Consider the following 26,647-nt stretch of genomic DNA (forward strand, 5'->3'; position numbering starts at 1 on the left):
AAAAATATGGTATAGTATTTTCTCTTATTCCCGTCTCTTTATTCGTGTTTTCTGATGATTTTTGTAGAAAAGTTATACAAAAAGGAGAAACTCACATGAATAACTGAAGTGCACAAAATTCTGTCAATCAATGCATGGATTCTAAGAATTTTGAAATCATATGCAAAAAAAAGACAATTTCATTATATAAAGGGATGGCATTTGAATGACATAACTCAGATGTAGTTTTATTTTAACCAAGCCAAAATTGCTCCTTTATACACTATGGATCTTATATTTGACTGTATTTTCTATCTTTCTATATTTTTTTGTGGTGTTATTACCTTCTATGAATGTAAAGACCTGAATTGTTTTTGGTCTATTTGTATATCCTCCCTGCCTGTTCGTTTTAATGCAGGCTGCACAGGAGGAGTGCACAAATACCTCCAAGTCTGCGTCTCAGCGCGGGGCTTAAAGGTCTGTAAGCTTGCTGACAGCTCAACAGCAGAGGCAGGAGGGTCAACTACACCCTCACATTAACGGGGCAGAGGGCAACAAGGGAGCGATCTAATACGGTCTCTCCTGGCAAACAGCAGATTACACATCGCTAATTTTAACAGCTGCTCACTCCTTCCTGATACCAAAACAGGAAACATACAAACTCAAACCAGCACAAAGTCAAATGTTTCAGTTTGAAATTCTGAACAAAAGTTTCTATATCCTGCCATTTTTAAGCAAACTGAAGACAAAATTTAAAAATAAACAGCACAGACTACATCGCACTAATTGATTTCCATATTGTCTAATTAATCCCCAGGCAGTTGTCAGGAGCTGTGCAAACATATTTAATTAAACGCTGGTGGGCACAACAGTTGAATGCACTCAGATGGACGGATGGAAAAAACAGCCTCAGCACCCTGGCGCGCGCGCGCACACATATACACATATATACACACACACACACACACACACACACACACTCACACACACACTGGCTGCAGCCACCAAGTGAATAACAAAAGCAGAGGATGTGGTCCAAGCCTTGAGTATTAACTTCTGTAAACACAAGCGGCCGCAGTTAAAATAAATTTGTTCAAACGTGCAAAAAGACGCAGCCGACGACGACACGAGCACATTTAAATAAGACGTTCAAAGTTAGAGGTAAAGTCGAGTGTTTTATTTGGTTTGTTTGTTTTTTTGTTTGTTTGCTCTTCAAATGAAAAAAAAGTGAAAAAGTGGACTCACCAGTGCTCGTGGAGGATCAGTTCTTTGCTATGGAGATGGATGACAAGACGCGCGAGGTGCACAGCCTGGTTGAAGGGCTGAGATGGTGGACAATCCGCGCGCGCTCCCGGAACCCCTGGCTTAACACGCGCGCGCAGAGCGGCTAATTCCCTGACCGTTCCATACCGAAGGGACGGAAGGTGTGGTGCATATTACCACCCGCAGTGTGTGTGTTTGTGTGTGTGTGTGTGTGTGTGAGAGAGAGAGAGCCAGAGAGGGAAGTCGGAATTTACAAGTGAGCAGATTTGAAACTGGACCTCTCCTACCCTCTGCAGGCCCGCACCTCAGATGACAACAAACAAATAAATAAATCAGTGCAAACACTTATTGTCTCACATAGTGTGGCAAATATTAACCCAGTTATTTTCTTTATTGCATTTTTTAAATCAAGAAATGTATATGATTTAAACATGATGATTTATAAGATCATCATGTTTTATATGTGTAAGTATAAGTGTACTGGAATAGATAGAAAAGTACATTTCCCACTGGACTATAGTAGAACAGAATTAACTGAAAATACTTAACCGGTCTATCACAAATTTGTAGACTAAGCTGTATTATTTGTGTAATGTATTGTGATATATACTTAGTTACATTATATAGCTGGTATTTTTGTAAGTTTATTTGATTAAGTGATGACTTGATTCAACTTTTTTATCTCAAATTGTTTTACAGATGTCAGAAGCCTGATTTTAAAAAAAAAAGAAAACCAGTACATCTGTTATCAGTTTTAAACTATTCAAACATCTTAACTCTCCAAGTCTTACATTTCAACAGGAATATTCACTTTACGACACAAATGACAAAAAAGCAGAGCTTGCAGAAACTGGTAGGTTTGATTTATTGTTATTTATGGTATTTTTTTATATGGATACATTTTACTTAGATACACACATATAATTCAGCAATAATGTACATTGATAAAATCTCTGTTCTCTCTCTCTTTCTCTTTCTAGGTGCAGTGTTTGGAAAGACAGTCGCATGCTGTGACAGACAGGACAGTGTGCTGGCTGCGAGTGCCGTTGGCACACAGTACAGGAACACTGAGAGGCTCCGTCTCCACAGCAGAACAGCACACACACTCCTGCTCCACGCCAGCCCTCTCCAGGGAGTAAATAGACTTACTGCGACATTTTCCCTGAAAGACAGACAGACAGACAGATGGACAGACGGCACCACAGGGGGAGACAGAAACGGTGGTGATGGTGAGACACATTGTTATAATTCTATTGAACTTTCTAAACTAATCCCGGGGGGGTAAAAGTATTATCATCCTCAAATGTGTGTGTGTGTGTGTGTGTGCACGGTCCCTTACCTCACAGTAGTGCAATTCTATCTGCTGCTCGGATTGGCAATCGTCCACTTTGATGTAGTTAAGCGTTCCCACTGTCCTCCGACACTCAGGCTCTGTACCTTTACACCAACATGCACACACTCTTATTAAAATCAGATGGTCCAATTTTTTTTACATAGTGCACCAGTTGTGCCAAAGACACAATTTTACTTACACATCTCACAGCAGGTTGTTCCAATTTGGCTGACTTTCCCCTGAAAACATACATAACAGGAGAGACAAATTTAATTTAAAAAACAAAAGACTGTTGCAGATACAAAGGTGTAGGTTTGGTAATAGTGTTGGACGGAGGGCAAGTAGTGCTCGTACCCCTTGGTCCAGGCATTCTTGGCGGTTAAAAGGAGGGCAAGTGGTCACTTTGGTCTGTAGGACGAGATCCCCCTTATTGTTTATACCACAGTTATAAAGGTTGCAACCATCTTCACTAGTAGTGTTCACCTAGAGGGAGAGGGGCACACACAGACAGTATTTTTAATATACTAAAATCAAGTAATAAATATGTTCATTTTCTAATAGGTAAGAACCTTATTAGGTCATGTCTGTTTTTTATTTTGCTGACAGTATTCTATTGACTCAAGGAATAAGTATAGTACAGTATAGTATAGTATAATATAGTATGACAGCATTGCATAGCATTACAAAGCATAGTATAGTGTAACTTAGTACAGTAGTGTTCAGTATAACATCTATCTATCTATCTATCTACCTATCTATCATCATTACATGACATATCTATTAAAAATATACAATAACATAGTAATAAGGTTTTCTTGCAACAGGAAATTCTATGCGTATCTGCATGCGTGACAGAGTTTCATGAAAGAGGGATGATTTTTTCATACCTTCAGACTGAGCACTTGTCCGTCTGGCCTTTGCATGACACAGGCGGTGGGAACGCAGTGACCACAGCAAGCATCTTCCTCCTTCTGCAGAGTGTATCCCTGAAAACATTGTGGTTAGCACTAAGCATTAGTTTACATAGGATGGCATTAGAAAAACATCTATTGTCAATATGTTGATAGAAATTTGCCTCGACATTTTGTGCAAATAAATAATTCACTATTTACCTCTGTGAGTAGCATGAATCATGGATAATGGTGTGGCTGCAATTTTATACCGAACATGGAGGGAATATGGTCAGGATTATGTGAGGAGGTGAGGCTAAGAGAATGATGGATGTTAGATGATGATGATGATGATGATGATGATGATGATGATGATGATGACGATGGTATTAAAAATAATGATGGATTGACCATTACCATAGGGCAAGTAGGGCAGCTGATTCTCCTGCAGGACAGCCTGTATTTTTTCACTGTGCCATCCTCTACTATACACTCACAGTGTGTACATAAATCCACCATCAGCCTCTCCCCTGCCTGTACAAACACAGGAAGATACACATAAAGAGATTGAGTGGGAGTATTGGTGGCACTGTTTTCATATAAAAGAAGAAAAAACATTTTCTGCATGACTTACACCTATCACAGTGTTGTTGAGGACACAGGCGTCCAAAGGAGCTGTAGAGATAAGACAAATGAAACAGTAAATCACACTACAAGCTTTGTGAGGACAGGTCAAGACAATAAGCAATGAGCTGACACCAGTATGAGAGTCCTCTGCTGGACAGAGACTGCAACTGCGTGTGTTTGTATATATATATGCATATATGATATATATATATATACACACAGATAGATAGATAGACAGATAGACAGATAGATAGATAGATAGATAGATAGATAGATAGATAGATAGATAGATAGATAGATAGATAGATAGATAGATAGATAGATAGATAGATAGATAGATAGATAGATAGATAGATAGATAGAACCAATGGCCAATGACACTCTTCAGGGCAAAATGACAGAGCAAAACCGTGTGCATGTGTTTACCACAGTGGCAGTTGGGGCAGCAGTCCTGGGTATCGCAGCGTAACTCAGTTCCCAGTTGGCAAGATGGAGTATTCATGACAGAGCAGCTGACATTTGACGCAGAGATGAACAACTCGTCTTTCACCCTCACACACTGATGTAATACACATTTATCATCTGGAGACTGCCACACCTCACCCACCTATTAATTAACAAAGAGATGAGATTAAAATCAACTAAATGAGGAGGGGAAAAAAAGCATTTTTCTTTACTTACAGCCAGTAATTTATAGTCTGAACAGTTCTTATTTGTAGACTTTATGATGAGGTTGCATATGAAAAACACAATGTACTATATAAAGAGGTGGATAAAACACACACTGCATGTAATAGTTGGTAAAAAAAGTAATTATATTTGCCAAAACCTGTTTTGAATACAATTCAGCAATTTGTACCACGAGTACCTCCAACAATTACAGGAAAAGCACAATTATTAATTATTAATCATTATTAACAATAAATTATACATTTTATTTAGATATGTGTAATTCCTGAACAACCATACATGTCTGAGCTTTTCCCCAATCAGTGTGTCCCCTCGCATCTCTCCCTCTGACTCTACACAGCTGGATGATATGCACTTCCCACAGCATTCTCCTTTTGATGATGGAGTGTACATTGAGCCCTGTAAAAAAATATACAAATATTAATGGTGACAGAGGCATAATGTAAATGTGTGTATTTGGTGTGTATTTGTCAGTAAAGGTGTGTCTCACCTGAGGGCAGGTCTGATCACAGACAGGCGGAGTACACTGAGCAGTGTGCAGTGAGGTGTCTTTGTCCTGTAGCTGGGTGCAACTGCACTTGTCACAGCCATCTTCCCATTCACTCCCCACGGGGTGAACTACACCACCGACCACACACACCTGGAGACGCACATAGTTACACTGGGTATGTGTCCAACAGTAATAGCACAAAAAGTGATGTATTTTAAATGAGCAAATGTGAGCAAATACACACTGACCTTGTCCGGCAGGCAGCTGGTCTCTGTGCAGCCACAGTCACTAGTAAAGGTGGATGTGATGAACCCAGCAGGGCAGGTGTGGGTGGAGTTTTGGCAGTTGCACACACATTCAAAGACATCACAGCAAGTTGTCTTTTTGACTTCTAGTAAGCGATGTGCAGGACAAGCTGGGGCAGATTGACGAGCACACTCTTCTTTTTTGCAAACTGAGAGAGAAAAGAGTTGAGGTGTCAGAGACATCACATCGTTGAGCACCCTGTTTCATGATGTGTGTGAACACCAGAGCAAAGCACAGCTTGCACATTATAGAGAATGTGTAAATGACCTACCGCACTCGTGGATAGGCTGACATTCTCCAGGGTTTTTCAATACTACAGTCTGGCCATCCTCACAGTGGGGCACTTCAGGCAGGGCACAATTCACCAGATCACACACTGAAAAGTCAGGCAGTTGAAGATGGTCAACATCTACTTTAAACAGATGTTAATATCTGATTAACTGTGATGGGAATAATGGCATTATAAATAAACAGCATTACTAACAGCGTTACTTTTTTCAGTAACGAGTAATCAAATTAATTACTGTTTCCCCCATTACAATGCTGTTACCGTTATGCGGCGTTACTTCCTCAGACCTCACTGAAGTGCTTTTCACCTGAACAGGCGCCCCTCTCTCTCTCTAGAGAGTGACTGCGTGTGTGTGTTTATGTGACTATCAATGCAGCGCGTGCAAGAGCAAAGCATCCTGATAGCTCTGTGTTGCTGCTTATTAGACACCCCGCCCACCTCACTGTACCTTCTATTTATTCATTTCCAGTACAATTTTTCATAGTTATATGAAGAGAAGTTTCTATTGTTATTGCTTTTTGAGGAATAAAATTAAATTGCTGCACATCTGCTACATGTACAATTTTATTATTTACTTCTTTTTAGTACATTTCTTAAGCATAATTTAATTTTGAACGTGTTTTGGGCCAGTTGTTGATTGGGGCAGCCAAGTAATTTGACATATTCAATTTGACATATATATATATATCTAACAATTTTTTCAAAAGTAATGTAACTTTGACATTGATGTAACTCAGTTACTAACTCAGTTACTTTTTGGGAGAAGTAATGAGTAACTATAAATAATTACTTTTTCAAAGTAATGTGCCAACACTGCTGATTAATACCCAACATTGCAACAACTCTTCAATATGTTTCCTAATAACTTTCATATAAATATTTTGTATAATTAATTGCAGTTACAGTTTAATTATGCTCCATTAAAACTGAGGTTTCACCAATGGTTTCTCTGCGTGTCAGACCTAGTGCAAGTTTCATGTATTCAAAACTTGCACTGAACGCAGACGGATCTGTTCTTCATTTTTATTTGTTGATGCTTATATTGGATCTGGAAACAGAAACATCATACTGCTGATACATATGCTCTATGTTGGCTGTCTTGTGTAAAGGTGACATTCAACTTGCCCTTTAAGGGATTAATAATGTACCTCTTATCTTATCATATCTTAGTTTATTATACATACCACACTCAAACTCAGGGCAGCACTTGGACTCTCTCTTCTCCTTCAGGACCTCACAGGGCCCACACACTGGAGCTACACATACATACAAACAGTTAATTATGAAGGTGTTATGTTTAAACCCACAATGCAATGCTGGCAATATTTTTAAGGATTAGAAAAGCCAGAAAATAGGTTATAACAGTCTGGGTGCTTGCCTTTGACGTCATTGCAGGGCCGGGCGGTGCAGTTGATGTGTTGTTGGTCCAAACACATACAAATCAAACATGGGTTTTCATCTGGTACCCAACTCTGCATATACTGTACAGATAAAGGAAACCAGGTTGCAGTATTGTTATACTAACACTAGAGGGCAGTCACAGCACATTATAATGGGGAATACATAAGAAGTTGATTTCTTTTTTCTTTAAATCAGTCCCACTCACATTCAGTCACATTTTTTTTGTCCATGCATCTCACCGTATAAGTGTGTCCATGATGGTCGACACATTGCCCGCATGCTTCTGGGGATACACACAGTCCATTATGCGAAACAGTTCCTCCAGTACAGAAACAGCCCTCAGTGGGTGTGTCCATACAGGATGACTCGTTACCCCTGGCAACTGACCAGTCGCCTGGCATCGTCTGTATGCTTCTGCAGTCGTCCACACACCCTGTCCGACATGCATCATACTCCGTGGAGCTGGGGCACTGTAATGCTGTAACAGAACACAGGCTTAAGTTTAAAACCTTAACAGCAGGTGAACTGAACCAACAAACATCCACACATCAGAAGCTGACTTACGGCAGAGGTGGGGGCTCCTCCAGTCCACGCACACACCTCTCTGTCTACAGAGGCGCGCGTAGGCAGATACGAGCTCACACACATCTGACTCCTGACACACCTGCTCTTCACACTTGGCAAGGAACACCTGAACGGGTATGTGCTCGTGACACCGTTCAAACACCTCAGAGCGTAAGGCCTGACATCCCATCGCTGCTCCAGACACACAGACTGCCTTCCGTTTTGGCAGACACACACCGCCATCTTCAGCCACCGTCCAGTCAGAGATGAAGGCTACCTGGTCGGTGGTCGGGCTGCCATTACGTAAAGAGAGGACATTAACCTTCTCCTCCCCACAGGCACCTGGAGAAAAGACAAGATGATCAGACAAGAAAGCACCACTCCAACATGATGATGACTTTTTTTACAGCTTTGAAATAATGGGTCTGTATTTATGTTACCGCAGAGTCCAGCAGTGTGGCCTGTGGTGGTGGAACTGAGCAGTGTGATGGTGAACTCATTGCTCTGAGGAGTGAAAGTCAGGACGTAGCCATGGTCTGATTTTAGCTGCAGCATTACTCCCCCGTATCGCACAACCTCCAGGCCAGCATACCGCCATGGCAGTGCAAGCTCTTCCTGATCAATCGTTGCCTGCTCAAACAAACACACATTCAGTGAGTAAATAACCTTCCATACACTCCAATATAACAAGCAATCTCAGTGTCCATGCATCTATCCCAACTAGTAACAGCTTACAGTCATATCATCCTTCAGCAGCAGTTTGTGCGATCCATGGGTCACTTCCATGGCTTTCATGCAGACTTGGTTGTAATTAGTGGAGTCTTGACAAGGTCCACTGTGGAGTTTGACCTCTGAACCTTCACTGACACCTCTTGTGACAGTGAGAAGTGTGTAGGAGCACAAACCCTCCCCATCCAGCCTGAGTGCCAAGCCATCAAACCTCACCACATGATTGGTCGAGCTGCCCATACACATGCCTGTCACAACACAGAGGCAGAAGGAAGAAAGACAGGAACATGTGATCCATTAATAGTCAGTATAAATAGACTGGAATGGAAGCCTCCGGTATTCATTGTTAACAGCCTGAGTGGGCAATGATGTGCGCTTAATATAGATGGTTTAAATGTAATGCTAAGAACTAGCTAAGAAGCTATTTGATCCTTTTAATACATACAAGGGCATTCCCAGTGGCAGTCACAGGTTCCCTGGACTCTAACAGGTGGTATGTTATTTCTGCAGGCTGGTGGCTCCAGTCTGTCACAGCTGACTTTGTGGTTCTGTACTGTTACTGCTCCACTAGGATGGCACAGGACAGAGTGGCAGCCACCCTCCAGCTGCCATGACTCTCCAGGCTGGGATACACAAACACAAAGATATACAGTTCATCGCAACTAATGCTGTATTTGCTCTAAAAGGTTACTGTGCTGCCATTGTATTCAACTTCAGCAAACATTACTTACCTTTCTCTCATTTCCATGATCATCAACGCACACTCCTGGTGGACCAGCTGAGAACCAAAGCAAATAACCCTTTTTGATATCAATTATGACCACTATTACTATTGAAATTAAAATAGACTATTCTTAAAACTGTAAGAAACAAGGAATAGATTAATTTCTTAATTTTTTGGTGTGTTTAAGTGTGCATATGTTTATAAACACCTCTGCAGATTCTCTCTGTGTAACCACTGTCCAGAGTCAGCAACATCCGTAACTGATCCATGCTGTTCAAGTGCAGAGTGTTGTCCTGATTGCCATGGCGACCGAGTATGCCAACCTCACTTCTGTCATAGCCCTGTCCCACCCCAATGGGGAACACTGACACACCTGAGGGACAAGACTCTTACCAGTGACCCACAATCTCAGAACTGTAGCAGAGAAAAATGGAGGTTGGAAATATCTAATGGTTATCATGTAAGTGGTGCCTTACTTACCTGCGGCCAGTGCCTCATCAGCTGCTTCTTGGACATCATCAGCTGATTTGTCAGTCACCAGCATCACCACAGCCTTGGCTACACCCACTCTACCGCCACTGACTGGTGAGATAGCGGTCTGCACAGCAAATCGCAGCGCAGAGCCTGTAGACAGACACAACAGTGAACAAGTATGTCTAAGTGTGTGTGTGTGTTTGAATGTGTGTGCAAGTTAGTTTATGTATCCACTACCTAGTGCAGGGGCAGCGGTGGCCCTGGTTGGTATGCTCTCCACCAGGTTTAGGAGGTGTGATTTGCTCTGCTCATCTTTCCAGGTGAACTCTGCTGTGTTGGTGTCTCCATACTGAACAACACTCACCTGAGTTCCATTAAGACCTGCGGACATAAACAAGGGGACAAACCTTTGTAGCAATGTAGAGATGGAAGACCCTATAAACTGGTTATTAACATTCCTTAATGGTGTCCCTAAACAAGTGGTAGGACAAACCTTTGAGACCACATTTAAGTTCAAGCACATGTCTCCTCTACTCTGTGTGCCCCACTGGTGTCTGAATAATAACTAGATGATTGGGTTATTGAGCGAGCACAGAATGCTGATAAATTCTCTAAACTGATGTTGAATTGAAAGACTTCTTAAATATTATATCAAATCAGTTTTTGACCTTTAAGGCATATACTTATGATTTGGGAACCATTATTCCATTTTAATACTTCCATAGCTCTGACTAAATATTAAATTGTTTAAAATCTCAACCCCAGCTAAATATTAAAATCTAAGTATTACATTCGTTTCCCCAAGGCCTATCAGTCCACTAAATTTCATGGAAATTTGTGCAGAAGTTTTTGAAATACTGTGAATGACCTCCAGTGCCTCTAGTGCTTTAACTTCTCACACTGCTGCAGCGATGTACAGGTGTACTATATGGGACCTGTGACATCAATAGTCGGTGTGGTTACAGGTTCAATAACACACACTTTCAATGAGAGATGACTGTGAAACACTTTCCAGCCTGGTGTTGTTTCTCTTTAAAAATTCAATAATGCGGGTACAGGTAGTCGAGTGGTTAAGAGTGCATGCCATATATGCAACAGACCCCGGTTCGAATCCCAGCTGATGAACCGTTGCTGCATGTCACACCCTCCCCTGTTTCTCTACTGCTAATAAAGGTGTCTATGCCAGAAAAAATCTTTTAAAAAATGTAGTAGTGCACTTAGGGGCTGGGTGCCACTTACCCATGTCGGCATCACTGATGTAAGCTTTAACAAATGTCTTCATGTCCTCAAACTGTTCACCAGCCTTCAGCAGGAACAACACATCCACAGGCTTCTTACATGGCACTGTGAAAAGATATGTGCACAATTCAATACAAGGTAAGGACTAAACTCATTATAGATTGAATGATTAAAATGAATGTGTCTTTCTGTACCAGAGGGTGGCAGGGTGGAGAATGTTGGGAAGACAAGGGGTGGTAGTGTAGGGGAGCGGGGCCTGACAGTGTTTCGTGTGATACCAATTACACGGTGGACAAGGTTTGTCAGGTGGTTGTAATCGTCCACCATCAGCGGGCGCTGGGGGGAGCTGAATGGTAGCAAGTCAATCTCACGTACTTTTGATCCAACCCCAATGGGATACACATGTGTGTTGGTGCTTGTGGATGGTGGGCGTGTCACTATATCAGTAGGCGGGTTCTCCGTCACAAGGAAGACCAGCTGAGGAGGTGTGGGGCCACGTGAGGGCTTGACAGTAGCCATTTCTTGAAAGGTCGTAGCGACAGCTGCTCCTGTGTTCGTCTTACTTCCACCCCTCCAACGAATCTCCCTCAGTCGTTCCAGGAGCAGGGTCCTTTGCCGCCTTAGCTCCCACCGAGTGATCTCCACAGTGACTGTTACTGAGTATTGGATCACAGTGATGCGAAGAAACTCCTCCTCCTCTGTCAGCTGTGAGATAACTTCCTCCAGGAAGATTAGCGACTTGTTAAAGTTGGCCTCCCCGACTGAATCAGAGCCTTCCAGGATGAATGTCACATCTGTGGCTGGAGAGATGGATGATGGCGATGTGGTGATGGGAGACAGGCCAGTGGGTGAGGTGGAAGTAGGAGTATTTGGGAGGTATTGTGTGGGGTTGGGCTCCAGACGAGGAGAAGGGGTAGTGGTGGTTGTGCCCTGGCGAGCTTTACCTGGTGTGGACTTTGGCTTTGGAGGTTTCGCCCCCTCAGGTTCCATCCCCAAGGTGCAGAGGTAATCTGTTACCTCTAACAGACGATCAGGTAGCTCTTCTGTGCTGCTGAGCACATAGGCCCTGTTTTCTGGATTGGCCTTGGTGATGTCATTAATCTGCCCCATGTCTACCCCTGGACCAAGTGCCACTGTCAAGGTGGTGACAGATTTCTTGCGAAGCATCTTGACCATTGAACGCACAGGACGAGGGTTGTCACTGGCAGTCAAGATGATGGCAACGCGGCCGGCATTGTCACGCTTGTTCTTGTCATAAATGTTGATAATCAGATATTTGACAGCCTCATCCAAGAAGGCTGCATCTCCTCCTGTGTAATGCAGCTCACGCACAGTCTTCTTAAATAGCCACTTCTGAACCTACAGGCATAAATGATAGAGAGAAATATGGAGATCAAGCAACCAGGTGCAGACCTTTACTATGACATTCAGTTTCCATGAGTCAGCAAAGCGGCATATTTCCAAGCAAAATTTGAAATTTGATGAATCAAGTATATATATATATATATATATATATATATATATATATATATATATATATATATGTATATGACCTGTTTACCTGCAGGTCATAGGTTTTGACTCCAGAGTGGTAAAGCAACACTGTGGCTCGAGTATGAGCTGAACCCATGCGGAATTGTTCGATCACTCCCAGAATAAACTCTTTGGTTGTCTGGAATTCATCTTCGCTCAGGGCTGCTGAACCATCCAATAGGAAGGCCAGATCCATGGCACGGTCACACATGCCCTCAGGCATCAAGGTGGTAAAGGGCAGGGTTGTAAAAGTGGCCCAGGAAGGAGTTGGTGTGGGAGTGGTGACCATGGTCAAGGAAGTACAAACTTCACAACTCAGGGTGTTGTTGTCACAATGACTATAGCAAACAAAACAAAGCACATTCATAAGTGCAACAAACCAAACAGTAAATGAAAAACTGAACAGTAAATGATGGCCCTGATCCAGTATTACCATATTTTGCAGTGGTCGGGGTCATCATGGTTGAGTATGACTTTGTTGCCATGGGAGATTCTCTTACCCTCATGGATACAAACTTGACACTGAGAAGGATCTACACAACGCATGAGCACTTCATCCAATAGCTGGCCTAATAAAACAAGGATAACAGTTAAACTCACACAATCAAATCTATATTGTTGTTTCAATTTTGCAAATATGTCCAGAGAGTGCTTTTGGCACCTGGGGGGCAGTTAGCATGGCAACCTTCCACACATGTGAGTGGGCAGTGGAGGGGATCGGGGTGCTGGCAGGTGATCAGACAGGCAGGGCCACAAGTATTATACCTCCACTGGCATAACTCCTCCCCCACACCTGGGATTTTAGGGTTCAACTCCTCACAGCTCATGGCTACGGACACAAATGGTTCAAGTTAAGTTACAGATGATTTTATTGATGCTGGGACAAAATATGGCTCCTGCATTTGGTTATAAAATATTCTGAAATGCAAGAAAACTGGTTAATTTTCTCATAAATACTATTAAAATGAGATTTTTAGAATATCTCACGAAACAATATGTTAAAACTAATATCTCAAGAGAGACCATGGAAAGTCAGGTTAACTTCTGATTCATTTAGCAGATCTACAGAAGTGTTAACCCTGATAAATAATAACACGTATGGAGAAAGTATAACAGAACTGAAAAGTTGTGATGTTGTTATGTGACTGCTACTGTGAGTTCTATAAACAAGTGTCCGACAGACAGAACTTTAAACTGTGTTTCAGAGGAATCTTTGAAATTATTATTGGGGATTTATTTAATTTTCAGGCCATTTGTTTTTTACACTGTCACTACACTGTCAACATAAGCTGTCCATGAAAACAAAGTATGTGTGGATGACGGAGAAATTCTTCACTCACGGCAAAGTTCATTGGATCTCCAGCTGATAGAAACACCCTTCTCTGAACAAGTCTGAGCATAGGCTGCAATAACATCACAAAAACACGCACAATCGCCCACTGATGGACAAGAGCATGCTGCCTCCACACACATCTCTACATATGGCTCTGCATCCACCTAGACACACATGGGAAAAAGGACAGAGAGCATTGATTGAATAACTGCAATTATGCGTCTGATGTCATGGGATATCAGGGCTGTATGTAATAACACTCACCTGGCTGTTGCATTCTTTAAAGAGGGGACCAGTGAGCAAGCGACACGACTGCTCTACTGTTACCAACTTGACAATGTTGTTGCTGCAGGGAGCTGGGATCTACACACACAAGTACACACACAAATGTAGTGCAACCACATTTATCTCTTTGCTTATAATAAGGAATATCTCGTCCAATATTAATAATGCAATAATTAGAAATTCAAGAACCAAACAATGTTTTTAGCACATTAAATGCAAATCAAACATACTTTATATGATGGTAAACCATTTTCCAAAACATATTTGTCGGTAGATATTTTCACCTAGCCACGTAATTCAGTCATATCAGTACTGTAAAAAACACAACTTGCACAGACTTGCCTGAGGTCATCACAGTAAACATGTAGTATGCTTTTATCATCTTGTAATATGATATCAGAGATGGACATCTTAAAACCCTGGCAAATAAAACCAAACTATTTGCATGGCTAAATACCACTAATGGTAGAAAAGATGTATTAGTTTGTATTCATCCATCAGTCTCAGACCAGACTTTACCTGTGTTACATCGGCACAACTGGGAAGGACTTTCCATGAGTTCCCAAAATGGGCGGAATCCACTTCTAGCTGGTTGTTGCTGCTAATCAAGTCGTTGTTGACATTTCCATCAAAATTACCACACAGACCACACACCCGACTCTACACACAAAGGAAGGATGTTTAATATAAAATTATGTCAAAGAAATAAACAAAGCTCAGTCAGTACAAAATAAGTTTTTAAATGCATCATTACCCTGTATGTGGCGGAGATGTGGACCAGGAGGCGGGTTCCCCTGTCCCAACTGAGAGAAATGTGTTCCCCCAGCAGTAGGGTGTAGAACTGACCAGATCGGATAATCTCCACCTGTGAGCCCTGTGGGACCGGCTTCTTCATCCTCACCTTTAAGAGAGAATGAGGGAAACATTGGATGTATACGGGATTCTCACAGATCAATTCTGAAGTCTTTGGATTCAACTCTAAGTCAATTCACAGTTTGTCTGAGCAAAGCAGAATGGAAGTCATGAATGTGTCAGAGAGACATTAACATTTTAGTTTGTCTGATTTTTATGCTTGAGAAATTGTCATTTTGTGCAACTACTGTACACTGTATAAACATATTTAAAGGTGTGTTGTTAATATGCATTGATTGTATTGTATAATATATTGTTTATAATATGTATGGGAGTTAGTATGGATATTAATGGATTTATGCGTGTTACCTCTCCATGTTGCATTACAATGAGCCCTCCCATGTAGAAGACCATGATAGCTTTTGCACAGCGATGTCCCACAACTCCACAGGCCCCATTTTCCACCAGCACTCTGAATGACCCTTCTTCTCCGTTACACATATCCTGAGGAAATGTAGCAAATAGATACAGAGAAAGAGAAAGAAATGTGCACTTTATTTTTATGCTTTGACAACAAAGTATTCTCTGGAACTGTTTTGGATCCCTGTGTCTTACCTGGACCAGGACATATTGGCAGAGGCCAGGGAAGGAGTACTTGAGGCCATCAAAAGTGATGTAATGCCCCTCTCCCACAGTGCGACACGTACCATCGCACACCTTCTCTGTGCAGTGCCACTTCCTGTTCTTACACACACTGTAAAAGAGAAAGCATGTTAAGCAAGCACAATGCAAGTATTCTACATTGCAACCATGTATGCAAACAATCTTATTACCAGGTGTTGCAGTCAACAGATATGGTCTGTCCTGCTGCATATGGCTTGTTGTTATGGAAACAGGGACACTGTTCCGGTGCAATGCAGTCTCTGCGGTGGCGTACCTGAAATCAATCAGCTAATCAATTGATATATTCCATTTTGCATGTTTGGTGATTTATCTACAAGACACACATGCACGCACACACAAACATAATACACCACTTACTGTGCCAGGTGGACAGAGGCAGCCAGGGATGCAGGCAAGACTGACACAAGGAAGATCCAGGTTCTGGCAGGTTCTGGCACACTCCAGGCCTTTTGTTTCTGCATCACACTCTGCACGAACTAATGGAGGAGGGCACTGGGCTGACCGGCGGTCTACAGACAGAAACATCAATATGTAGATGGGTCACATGAAGTTGGTGAACAGTTCCTCAAATGCAAAACAACAAAGCAGAATCATTTCAGTTTCTAAGCTAATACATATTTTAGGTGATCAGTTATCAATTTCCCACATTTAGTAAAAATTGTCAAATAAAAGACACCTCAGAGACAGTGATTATATCATACTCAGTACTACAAAAACAGAGAGGTGTGGGTGCTCCTCTAAAACACTGAATTCTTACCTCTGGATGGTGCCAGGTCATCATCATAAAAGAGGTCAGACAGTGACCTGCTCCCTTCTGGGGAGCTACAGCGCATGGAACCATTCTCACAGTAGCTACACACAAGACATACAAAAAGATTAATAGCCATATCTGTAAGACAGTGTCATATAGTTGCTAAGTTTCTGTATGCATGCATGCACAGTCAGATGCTGACCAGATGCTTTTTTGATCGGCGTAGACGTCACTAGGCTGGTAGATTTGCCCATCATGTAGGCAGGTGCACAGGTCAGCTGTCACACATTCTCCAGAGTCACTCAGGTACTTTCCAGCAGGGCAAAAGCAGCCTTCCTCACACAACCTCTCCCCCTCACAGCCAGCCTCAGCTCCTGAGAGAGCACGGCACGTCCGGTCACACACACTCCCACAGGCCTCATAAACCTGTCCTCCGGTGCACTCCAGTTCTAAAAAAACAAAATCATCGGAATGTTAGCCATTGATTCTAAGTAAATTTTTTATCTGTTAAAAATAAATACTGTGACTACCTTTTCGGCTATAAAAACATTAAAAACCTTCTGTGAAATTTTGCAAATGTTGTTTGTTCTGACTCTTGTACTCATGATGATTTAAACATTCATCTAAATAGATCTTTATGTTTCTGATGAGCTGGTCATCACCTACTCCAAATTTTAGTATACCCACATTATTACTAATTTTTTAATTTGTTCATTTGTGTAAAAAATGGGGAAAAGTGTGTGTGTGTACAAGTGTAAGTGCATTTGAATCAGTGTGACAGTTACCGCAGAGTGAGGCAGACCTCCAGTTGACCAGAACTCCTTTTGCAGCACAGGCAGCTGCATAGGCAGCCAAAGCAGAACAGAGGCACTCCTCACCATCCGCACATGCACAAACATCATAACGACAGAACCGCTGGAATGGACCCGGATTCACCAGAAAGTGGCACGGGCTGAACACCTCTGACATCATCACCAAACATGCCTCCTCTGCAAAACGCACTGAGAAGCATGGGAGGTTAATTAGAGGTCAACATTTGTGTTTTGACGGTTGTGTGTTTACCTGTGCCTAACGTTGGTGTGCCTACCTCTTTTGGGGTTAACAGCACATGGGTCAGTCACAGATTTCTGGCTGGATTCGCATTCTCCATTGATCATCCAGGACTGGCCGAATGCCTGAGGACCCGCCTCAACTAGTCCAGAACCAGACAAGAAGTCATCACCTTGGTTACCATTGTAGTTACCACACAGACCACAAGTGTGCCCTGCCCATCGTGGTCCCAGCTGGGGAGATGGACAGAATTTAGAAGTTGCTAAGCTTTTCATATACATTAATGTAAAAATATCACCACCATCCTCACCTCTTAAAGGTGAGGATGATGAAGCCTTTAACCATTAAACTTGCTTCACCTTTAGTAGAACGCGGCCCCTTCCATCCCAGTCCAGACGAAGGTCATGCCCAAACTTCACACGTACAGCAGACTGGACAGGTCTCTGGATATGTAGACGACCTGTAAAATTGCACATTGACTAGTTAAATTCAGGTTTAAACATCAAATAATTTTGATGCTGATAATAATGATCACTTTGAGAAAATGTGTTTTCTCCTCAGAAAATAATCAGTATCTATACTACTTTCTCTGGTATTCTTTAGGCCTTTTTATTGCGTAATTGTGCTGTATATCATTTTCTCAGAGAGACTAACTGTAGCTCTTACTCATTCATCTACTGTACCAAAAATAGTACTATACCATGATGCATTGGGGTTTGGATGTCCATGTTGTTGACAGACACAACCCCTCCATGCTTCAGCTTCACTTTCATGTCCTCCAGAGAGGGCAGGCTGAGTGTCACAGAGCGTGTGCATACAGCATCTTGATCATCTGCACACTGAACACAAAACAAACAGCAGATACTGTAAAATGACAAGCAGTCAGTGGCATAAGAGTGAATCAAAGAAATACAAGGTTATTCTTCATACAATTTGGTTCACATGTTAAATACAATACTACAGAAAAAACAAAATCCAAAAAGTAAAAAAACAAACAAAACATTACCTGTACATTCTCAATAATAACAGAAAACTCTGTATCTGCACAATCTCTTGCCAGCAGATACTGACAGTGGCCGGTGAAGGTGAAGAACTTGTTGTCAAAGGTCTTGAAGTGAGACTGGCCCACCACCAGGCACTCACCTATAGTACACACAAAGATATATTGGCAAAAATGATGGGCAACCCCCAGGACTCTATTCACCAGAAGAATTTGTAAATCTATGCTGTGCATCTCTCTCACCAGGGCAGCCTTCATTGGTGCATTCCCAGGAACCATGACGACAAACACTGTAAAAGAGATTAAGATTAAGAACAATCTTTATTTTAATTTCTCAGCAATCACATACATTGAAAAGACATTTATCCTGTGCGTTTGACCCATCCTATTTAGTGAGGGAGAAGCATTGTAAAGTATATTGTAAAGTATATGTCATACGGCTTTTGAAGATTTTTTTATTTTACATTTTATTTATACTAGTGCAGTGCCGGTGCAAAATGTGCCACAGCGCTATCAATCCACAGCATTTCTATTTTTGACAGAGCCGTTTCTAAATTGCGTCCAGCTCAACAGAGCAGATTGCACCACACAGGAAATCAGACACAAAATCAGCATAATAAAACTTCCGTCTTTCAAAATAAAACAACCCTTCAGTAACAAACACGAATAAAACAGACAGATAAAGACTCCATCTAGCTACGTAGCCTACTGACACATGGTAAAAGCACAAAAATCAAATAAAAATACCAAATCAACTAAATTTGAGCAAGTTAACAAAATCGGGCCTTTTAGTTGTGCTGCTACTACAGTAATTATGGTAGCCTAAAGGACCTCGTTCTGATTTTATTGGGCTGCCGCAATTACTGTATTAACAGTGCACCGGTGGGAATCTCGGGGGAACTCTGGTCCTGCGCTGTGTTCAGTGTGCTGTGTGAGAGGGGGCGTGGTCAACGGCTAGAGCAGCAACAGCAATGTGCTTCTTTTACCGATATATTTATCTAGATCTTTCACCTTTCTTATCCAAACAACGTCAAACTTGGCACTGCACTTAGTAAGACACCTGTCAGGTTTGAAATCAATCGGATCAACAGTTCGAGAGATGTGCTAATAACGACGTTCCTGTCATTTATAGACAGACAGATAATAATTAGCAGAGAGGCCGACAGGAAACAGGAAGAGGGGGAGAAGAATGACCTGCAGCATAGGGCCCTGGCTAGATTCGAACCAGGGACGCTGCAATTATGTGGCATGCCCTCTAATCACTGGTTCACCAGGGCGCTCCTGCAGGTGTGTTTTTATGTGTGTGCATCCATGTGGCCCTCTCACCAGGTGTTGCAGTCTTGGGAGATAGTGGATCCTGGTGGGAAATGTCGTCCCATGTGCACACAGGAACACTCAGATACCTCCACACAGCGGTTACCATCTAAAACCTTCCCCACTGAAACACACACACACACGCCATGTTACAATGACTAGAATAATTGACTAATAATAGTTAATATAACTAATAATATTAATAACTACAATAAAAGAAAGAAAGAAAAAGAACGGGAGGTTACCAGGGCATGTACACCCATCTGAGCACTCTTCCTTGCAGACCTCCTGGATGTTGAGACTGTGACAGGTTGTAGAGCACGACTTGGTGCATTCACTGTACTGCATCCCAATTGGACACTTGGGAACTGTCCACACAGACAAACACAATTATTGAGATTATTAATATAATGTTAATCCTTCTCTGACTTTTTTACTCAGTCACTTATGTAGAGCTGCAATGATAAGTCGATTAATCAATAAGTCAAAAATAATTGGTTACCATTATGATAATTGTTGCTTCCACCATCATAAATGACGGGTTTTGCAGCTTCTTTTTATCATATGTAATAATAAACTGAATATCATTGGGTTTTGTATGATTGGTCAGACAAAATAATACATTTAAAGACGTCATCTTGGTTGCTGAGAAGCTGAGATGGACATTTTTGACATTTCATAGACTAATTGTGACCAGATTAATCGATAATCAATAATCATTTGTTGCTGCCCTGGACTTACTGCACTGACTCTCCTTCAGCCAGCCATGTAAAAGTATCCCATGGGCATGGCATGTCCGGGCATACTCCAGCAGGAGTGGACAGTAACAGTCCTCTCCCTCCCGCTCACAGTGGCACACCTCCTCCTGACACAGCAACAGAAACGCCTCAGGGGAAACTACATGTGCACAGTGCAGAAACACGCTAGACGTCTGCAACACGCTGCAGCCAGACAGGATCTAGAAAACGGAAACACACACATGCACAGTTCAAGTTCAAGTGAGCTATGTGGTTAGATAAAGTTTCCACCAAAAGGCAAAATGCATCGAAACCTAAAGAGAAATGTTGTCAAGAATGTCATGACTTTTCATTGTTTAAATTTTGAACAAGTATATTCCTCAGACAACAATACCACAAATTTGACCATGATGGAAACATGATTTTGATGGTTTGACAAAAAACATAAACCACAATGAGGCAGTGGAGTGAGTAGTGGAGAGATAAAGGGCAGTAAGCAAGAATAGTTGAAGGTGAAGCTTTGAAACAAAATACCCCCAAAAATATTTTTAAAGATCTCCTCTGAAACTTTTAAATCAACGGTCTCATACAATCACACCTAGTAGGTATTGTAAAGCCCTATTACACACTGACATAACACCTACACTATTTCCATCTCTGATAAAGATAAGGATATATATCAGACTTGCAGCTGCTCAAGTTGTTGATGCACATGTGGGTGTTTTTGTTGTTCAAAATGTTCTCTCAAAAACAGGCTCATCATTTCATTCCAGCCCACCCATAAAGACCATACACATTACAGAATTTCACCCACACCTGCCACTTTTGTTTGTTTACCAGTTATTAGGCTGTTATCCCCACTGAATTACAAAGCCCTTAATTTCATACAGCAAATTCCACCAGGCTCTTTTAATCAAACACTTTTTGGGAGGGCTTTATTTGAAAGCAACAGTTCAGACATAACAGGAAACAAGCAGGCGAGAGAGAGGTGGGGAACGACATTCAGTAAAGGTCCGCTGCTGTAAACAAACCAGTAGGCCACAAGCAGGATGTGGCCTTAAACCTTAAAAGTTTGACACAACTATGTGATTTAGTCAAACCAAAAAAGAACTTGCATCTTTGAGTATTTGAAATAATGAAGTACTATAAGTCAAAATGATGAGATGATTATCATTAATTCAATAACACTGCCTTAGTAATGTATAATCTTACTTACTATGTCAAATAGTTTGGCTGTCTCCTGATTTTGGCTACATTGCTTATATATTATAAGTTTGACTTAAAAAGTTGAATAAGAATTATGATACAATGGACTAGACAGACAGCAATCTTGTATGCAGAGGGAGATGAAGATTATTAATTAATAAGTGAGCTGTAGTTGAGGCTTTGCAGAGGCTTACTGCACAGTAATATCCTCTGAATGCTTTTGCATCAGATGCTCAGATGTTGTCATGCATATGTGTGTCTATGTTTATTTTTGCTGCTCCTTTGAATGAAAGATCCAAACACATGACACAAACACATGATGTATGTGTGCACATGTATGTGTGCTATGAGTGTCCTCTCACCTCTGAAGTCTCCTTTGTGCTGTTGCAGGATTGGCTGGGAATTGAGACACGTCGACATGCCTGACCAGCTCCCTTCACTGCCCAGGAATTTGCAAAGTCATAACTGTCCTCTGTAAGGAATCCTGAAATCAAAGAAACACACACACACACAAAGGAGATGACGGACTTATCCTTAATCTCATCCTGACACTACTGTTTCTGTTGCTTTCTTTTACCTCGTTATCTTTTCCTGTACTGAGCTGCTAGTCTTCCTGTTGCTGAGTGCTGGTGACTCAAATCATTTCCTAGATTCCAGTAATAATGAACTCTCCCTCGTTTTAAACATTCACATATCCCCGAGACTGCACGCACACAGTCACAGTCTGTTGATTACCTAACATACACCTACCTTCTTGAGCGGTATATTCATCAGCTGTTACAGTGTTGAAGTTGCCACAGAGGCCACAGGTGTGGTTTGCATGGAGTTTGGTCAGTGTCAGGGCGATGTTGGCTGCGTTATCAATGGTAACAGTGAAGCCAAATTCCTCACTCCAGAGTTTATAAAAGCCTAGCTCCGAACCCACAAACACAGAGTGAGATGCATAGGGCAGAGAAAGCCTACACAAAAGAAACACATATCGAAACATCAAGCTCCTCTGTAACCATTCTATGACATACATATTTGATCATTATTTTTGTGTGAAAAACCCCCACCTTTTTTCTCCTTGTGAGAGCCGTCCGTCGACAGACAGATGCAGCTCAAAGGCGTCCCCCACAAACAGAGTGACTCCAGTTCTTTTCCCATTGACGAAATCCCCTGCAGAGTGAAAACATCTTTTTACACTGCTGATCAAAACTGTTCTTTGAATCTGACACAGGTATTTTTCCTTAGTATTACCCTCAAGGCTGCACCTGACACCAGTATCTCTTTTCTTGTTTTTTTTTTTTAAACAAGGTCTCCTCAGATGGTAAATGGTAAATGGACTGTACTTATATAGCGCCTTTCTAGTCTTTACGGCCACTCAAAGTGCTTTACATTACATCTCATTCACCCATTCACACACATTCATACACTGATGGCAGGAGCTACCACGCAGGGTGCCAACCTGCTCATGAGGCGTTGGCGCAGCAACGGGAGGAATTTGGGGTTAAGTGTCTTGCCCAAGGACACATCAACACGTGGACTGGAGGAGCCGGGAGTCGAACCGCCAATCTTCCAATTGGAGGTTGACCGCTCTACCTCCTGAGCCACAGCCACCCCTCAGAATACACCATAAGCTTTCATTAAAGCGATGGTTTGGCGTAATTTTGACCTAGCATCATATGCACCATTACCTCTATCTAAACATCCCCTCAGCCCTTCTTTTTAAATTTGGTCGCAAATTGGTGGAGTTAGAGCTATCAGCCGAATGGCTTAGTACAGGCGCTAATGGAACCAAAAGTGTATCTCGTAAACTTCTACAGTAGTACAAATAAGGTCTTTACTCATAAATTGATGCATTGGAAAAGTTTGTAAGTACACCAGGAGTTTATTAAAATAAACACTTGATGGCTTTTACTCTGCTGCTACTGCTAAAGCTGTAAACATCGTCGAAATCTTACGCGATCACTGAAATCTGAAATACTGTGTGGTCACGCGAGATCCCACACAGAGCACATCTATATATATATATATATATATCTATATATAGCCAACTGTATGGCATGTTGTCCTATCCTTCTACTCATGTTAATGTCTTCTGCTGTACTCTGCTTCTTGCTCCTTCTTCACTACTACTACTAGTCTCTTCTGGCAATAGATGTGCTCTGTGCGGGATCTCACGCGACCACACAGTATTTCAGTGATCAAGCAAGATTTCGACAGTGTTTACAGCTTTAGCAGTAGCAGCAGAGTAAAAGCTATCAGGTAAGTGTTTATTTTAATAAACTCCTGGTGTACTTACAAACCTTTCAATGCATCAATTTATGAGTAAAGACCCTATTTGTACTACTGTAGAAGTTTGATAACAATCCAGGCGAGATACACTTTCGGTTGCATTAGCACCTGTACTAAGCCATTCTGCTGATGGCTCTAACACCAATTTGCGACCGAATTTAAAAAAAGGGGAAAGGGGGTGTTTAGATAGACGAAATGGTGCAAATGACGCTAGGTCGAAATTACACCGAACCATCACTTTAACTCTGGGCTTAGTTTTTTTTTTTTAAACCAAGTTTCTTTCTTGCTATATCCCATTATGTTCGGTTTCCTTACTGCTTTCTAAAAAAATAATAAAAGTGTTGTATATTTGGTTACATGATTCCATTCTTGTGTTTGGCTACATTTCAGTAGGGTCAGTAGGGTTTACATTACAGTTAATTCAATTTATAAGTGCACATAAGATCAGCTGGTGTGGAATAACATACATTTCAACCACTTGTGATGATCCCTTCACATTTGATTATCATTTAGCGAATACAACAATCATAATCAGTAATTACTTATAACATACATTTTACTCCACACATGTTTTGGGAGAGTCAAACTTGGCAGTGCCTATGTGCAATCGCCTCAACGGCACAGCATGAGCATCGGACGTCATTAGAATTCAAATCTGTTTATTCCTTTATTGAATAGTCTGAGTGTGACTCACCCAGCAATGTGAAGGAGCGATGGTTGCAGTCCCCAGCCAGTAGGTAGCTGCAGTCTCCGGGAAACTCATAAAAAACCCCATCGAACGTGTGAACATAGTGTCGTCCAAACAGACTGCATCTCCCTGACATACCTGTCACGCAAACTGGACACACACAAAATACATCAAAATTCAATCTACAGTAGGATTAGGAATAGAGTAGATTTCATATAGACACCTGACATGTAATGATAGTACTCTATAGGACGCTGTTACTTTTGAGTGCAAGGACCAGAAACAATCTAGATGTCCCCTGATGTGACACTCACCTGTCAGATGCAGGAGAACACAAATTTCTCTCAAATACCTCCTCATACACACCTGAAAAACACACACAAACATATTTTCCATTGCCATCATCATCTCTACTAACATCATCTTTCTCAGTGTCTCAGTGTCATATTGCCCTGTGTGAGAACATAAATTCCTTTGTCCAGCTCTACAAACATTAGTTAGTCCTACCTCCATGGCTCCAGGTGCAGCTAATCCACAAAGATGCAACACAAAGCCTAACACAATCCAAAATGTAGAATCTTGTTGCACTTTCAGACCTCACATAGTGATACACTGTGGTGGTCTGTGTCAAACATGGGCTACACTGTGAAGAGGGTCAAACACCACACTGAAAGCTCTATTTTATAGCAAAAAAAGTACGCCCACCCTGCAGTCTTTGGCTAAAGACGCCTCCCCTTGCCAGGTTATGTCAAGAAGGCAAGAATATCATTCTGTCCACAACTCAGTGCCTGCAGACTGACACCATCAAACAGGCTCAGTAAGACAATGCCAGGATGTGCCCACTGATCGCCTGGGTGAGTGATTTGTCTACACATACAGATCAGTGCCAGTGCCAACCCAAACAAGTCTTGTGAAAAACACACTTACTGGAGATATCTCACGCAATAACAGTACTTTAGCGGTGCCACATGAATAAACATATGACTAAGCTGCTCCGAAAGTACACACACACACACACACTGGGAACTTGCTCTGATTGACACTCTCAGGTGCAAACTTCGCCTATCATATGGAAAAAGACAGAGGAGGAGAGAATAAAACCTGTCCTTGCACATTTTTAGACATATACAAACAACATTTACAAACAGTGTCACAATCTTCCAGACATAAACAGAGTGTCCAAATACATGCATATAAAACACAAATTACAGTGTGCAGGGTGATGTAATAGCATGTCTGTATGTTTTTATATGATAATGGTGCAGTTGTGAATGTTTGTAGTAAGTGCTGTTCAGTAATAAAAACTCATGGATTTCTGGCTTTTTAATGAATCATAAAGTCTGCAATTACAAATGTTAGACATGGATTTCCTATAAACATCAATTCTGTAGATTAAAGGACAGGTTCACAATATCTTGAAGGTTAAAACAACAGTCTGGTGCCCATTGAAATAGGTGTTTCTTGCTGTAATCATTCCTCCTGTTCATTCTGTACAGAAAAAGGTCTCAGAAAAAAATCTGAAGCTAATATGAAGCTTTAGCTGCCCATATCTTTGAATTTCTGACAGACTTTAATAATTAACTATTAGTGAAGCCAATAGTTACACCTTAATCAATGGGAAGCCTACGCTCTATAACATATTGCCAATGTCTAATGAAAATAACCTGAGAAACTTCTATTAGGCTGAGAGACTAAATATAACTCTGTATCTAACAGATTATGTACACTGCATATGTGTTACTGCGTACTACATAGGGCACATGGCATGTTTGTGTGTGTGTGTGTGTGTGTGTGTGTGTGTGTGTGTGTGTGTGTGTGTATGTGTGTGTGTGTGTGTGTGTGTGTGTGTGTGTACTGACTGTCTGGGAGAGACGCTCGCGAGGACATACTCGTGCACCGTGTTCATTCATGTACAGTAGATATTCAGTCCGTGAACGCG

The 26,647-nt window shown here is 41.6% G+C and overlaps 1 protein-coding gene across 1 annotated transcript; it reads right to left on the bottom strand.

Moving 5' to 3' along the window:
* Window positions 1-2,089: 2,089 nt before the first annotated feature.
* vwf (von Willebrand factor) lies at window positions 2,090-25,221 on the bottom strand. The gene is made up of 53 exons (XM_053319919.1): window positions 25,216-25,221; window positions 25,023-25,074; window positions 24,715-24,858; window positions 22,799-22,901; window positions 22,494-22,702; window positions 22,106-22,227; window positions 20,542-20,758; window positions 20,046-20,168; window positions 19,813-19,924; window positions 18,730-18,776; window positions 18,493-18,629; window positions 18,187-18,325; window positions 17,846-17,946; window positions 17,524-17,719; window positions 17,222-17,437; window positions 16,639-16,885; window positions 16,443-16,537; window positions 16,043-16,194; window positions 15,835-15,938; window positions 15,617-15,755; window positions 15,371-15,505; window positions 14,904-15,050; window positions 14,669-14,809; window positions 14,129-14,227; window positions 13,872-14,028; window positions 13,193-13,360; window positions 12,965-13,100; window positions 12,560-12,869; window positions 11,193-12,357; window positions 10,999-11,103; window positions 9,997-10,140; window positions 9,766-9,909; window positions 9,494-9,658; window positions 9,293-9,339; window positions 9,007-9,184; window positions 8,568-8,809; window positions 8,273-8,462; window positions 7,833-8,174; window positions 7,508-7,746; window positions 7,246-7,348; window positions 7,052-7,123; window positions 5,850-5,954; window positions 5,521-5,726; window positions 5,273-5,422; window positions 5,062-5,181; window positions 4,519-4,699; window positions 4,100-4,140; window positions 3,883-3,999; window positions 3,463-3,561; window positions 2,930-3,058; window positions 2,775-2,814; window positions 2,582-2,679; window positions 2,090-2,404 (listed from the first exon to the last, which is right to left on the bottom strand). Exons 1-53 carry the CDS (start codon window positions 25,219-25,221, stop codon window positions 2,219-2,221), a joined length of 8,562 nt encoding a protein of 2,853 aa, XP_053175894.1. The 3' UTR covers window positions 2,090-2,218.
* Window positions 25,222-26,647: the final 1,426 nt, after the last annotated feature.

Source organism: Scomber japonicus, chromosome 5 (genome assembly GCF_027409825.1).
Source record: "Scomber japonicus isolate fScoJap1 chromosome 5, fScoJap1.pri, whole genome shotgun sequence".
Taxonomy (NCBI): Eukaryota; Metazoa; Chordata; class Actinopteri; order Scombriformes; family Scombridae; genus Scomber; species Scomber japonicus.

Bases quoted from the DNA above. Each gene is read 5' to 3' on its own strand.
- vwf (XM_053319919.1), bottom strand. The intron at 20,169-20,541 runs GTAAGTCCAGGG...CTGTGTGGACAG, and splicing joins GCTGAAGGAGAGTCAGTGCA to TTCCCAAGTGTCCAATTGGG. The intron at 12,870-12,964 runs GTAATACTGGAT...TGTTTGCTATAG, and splicing joins CCCGACCACTGCAAAATATG to TCATTGTGACAACAACACCC.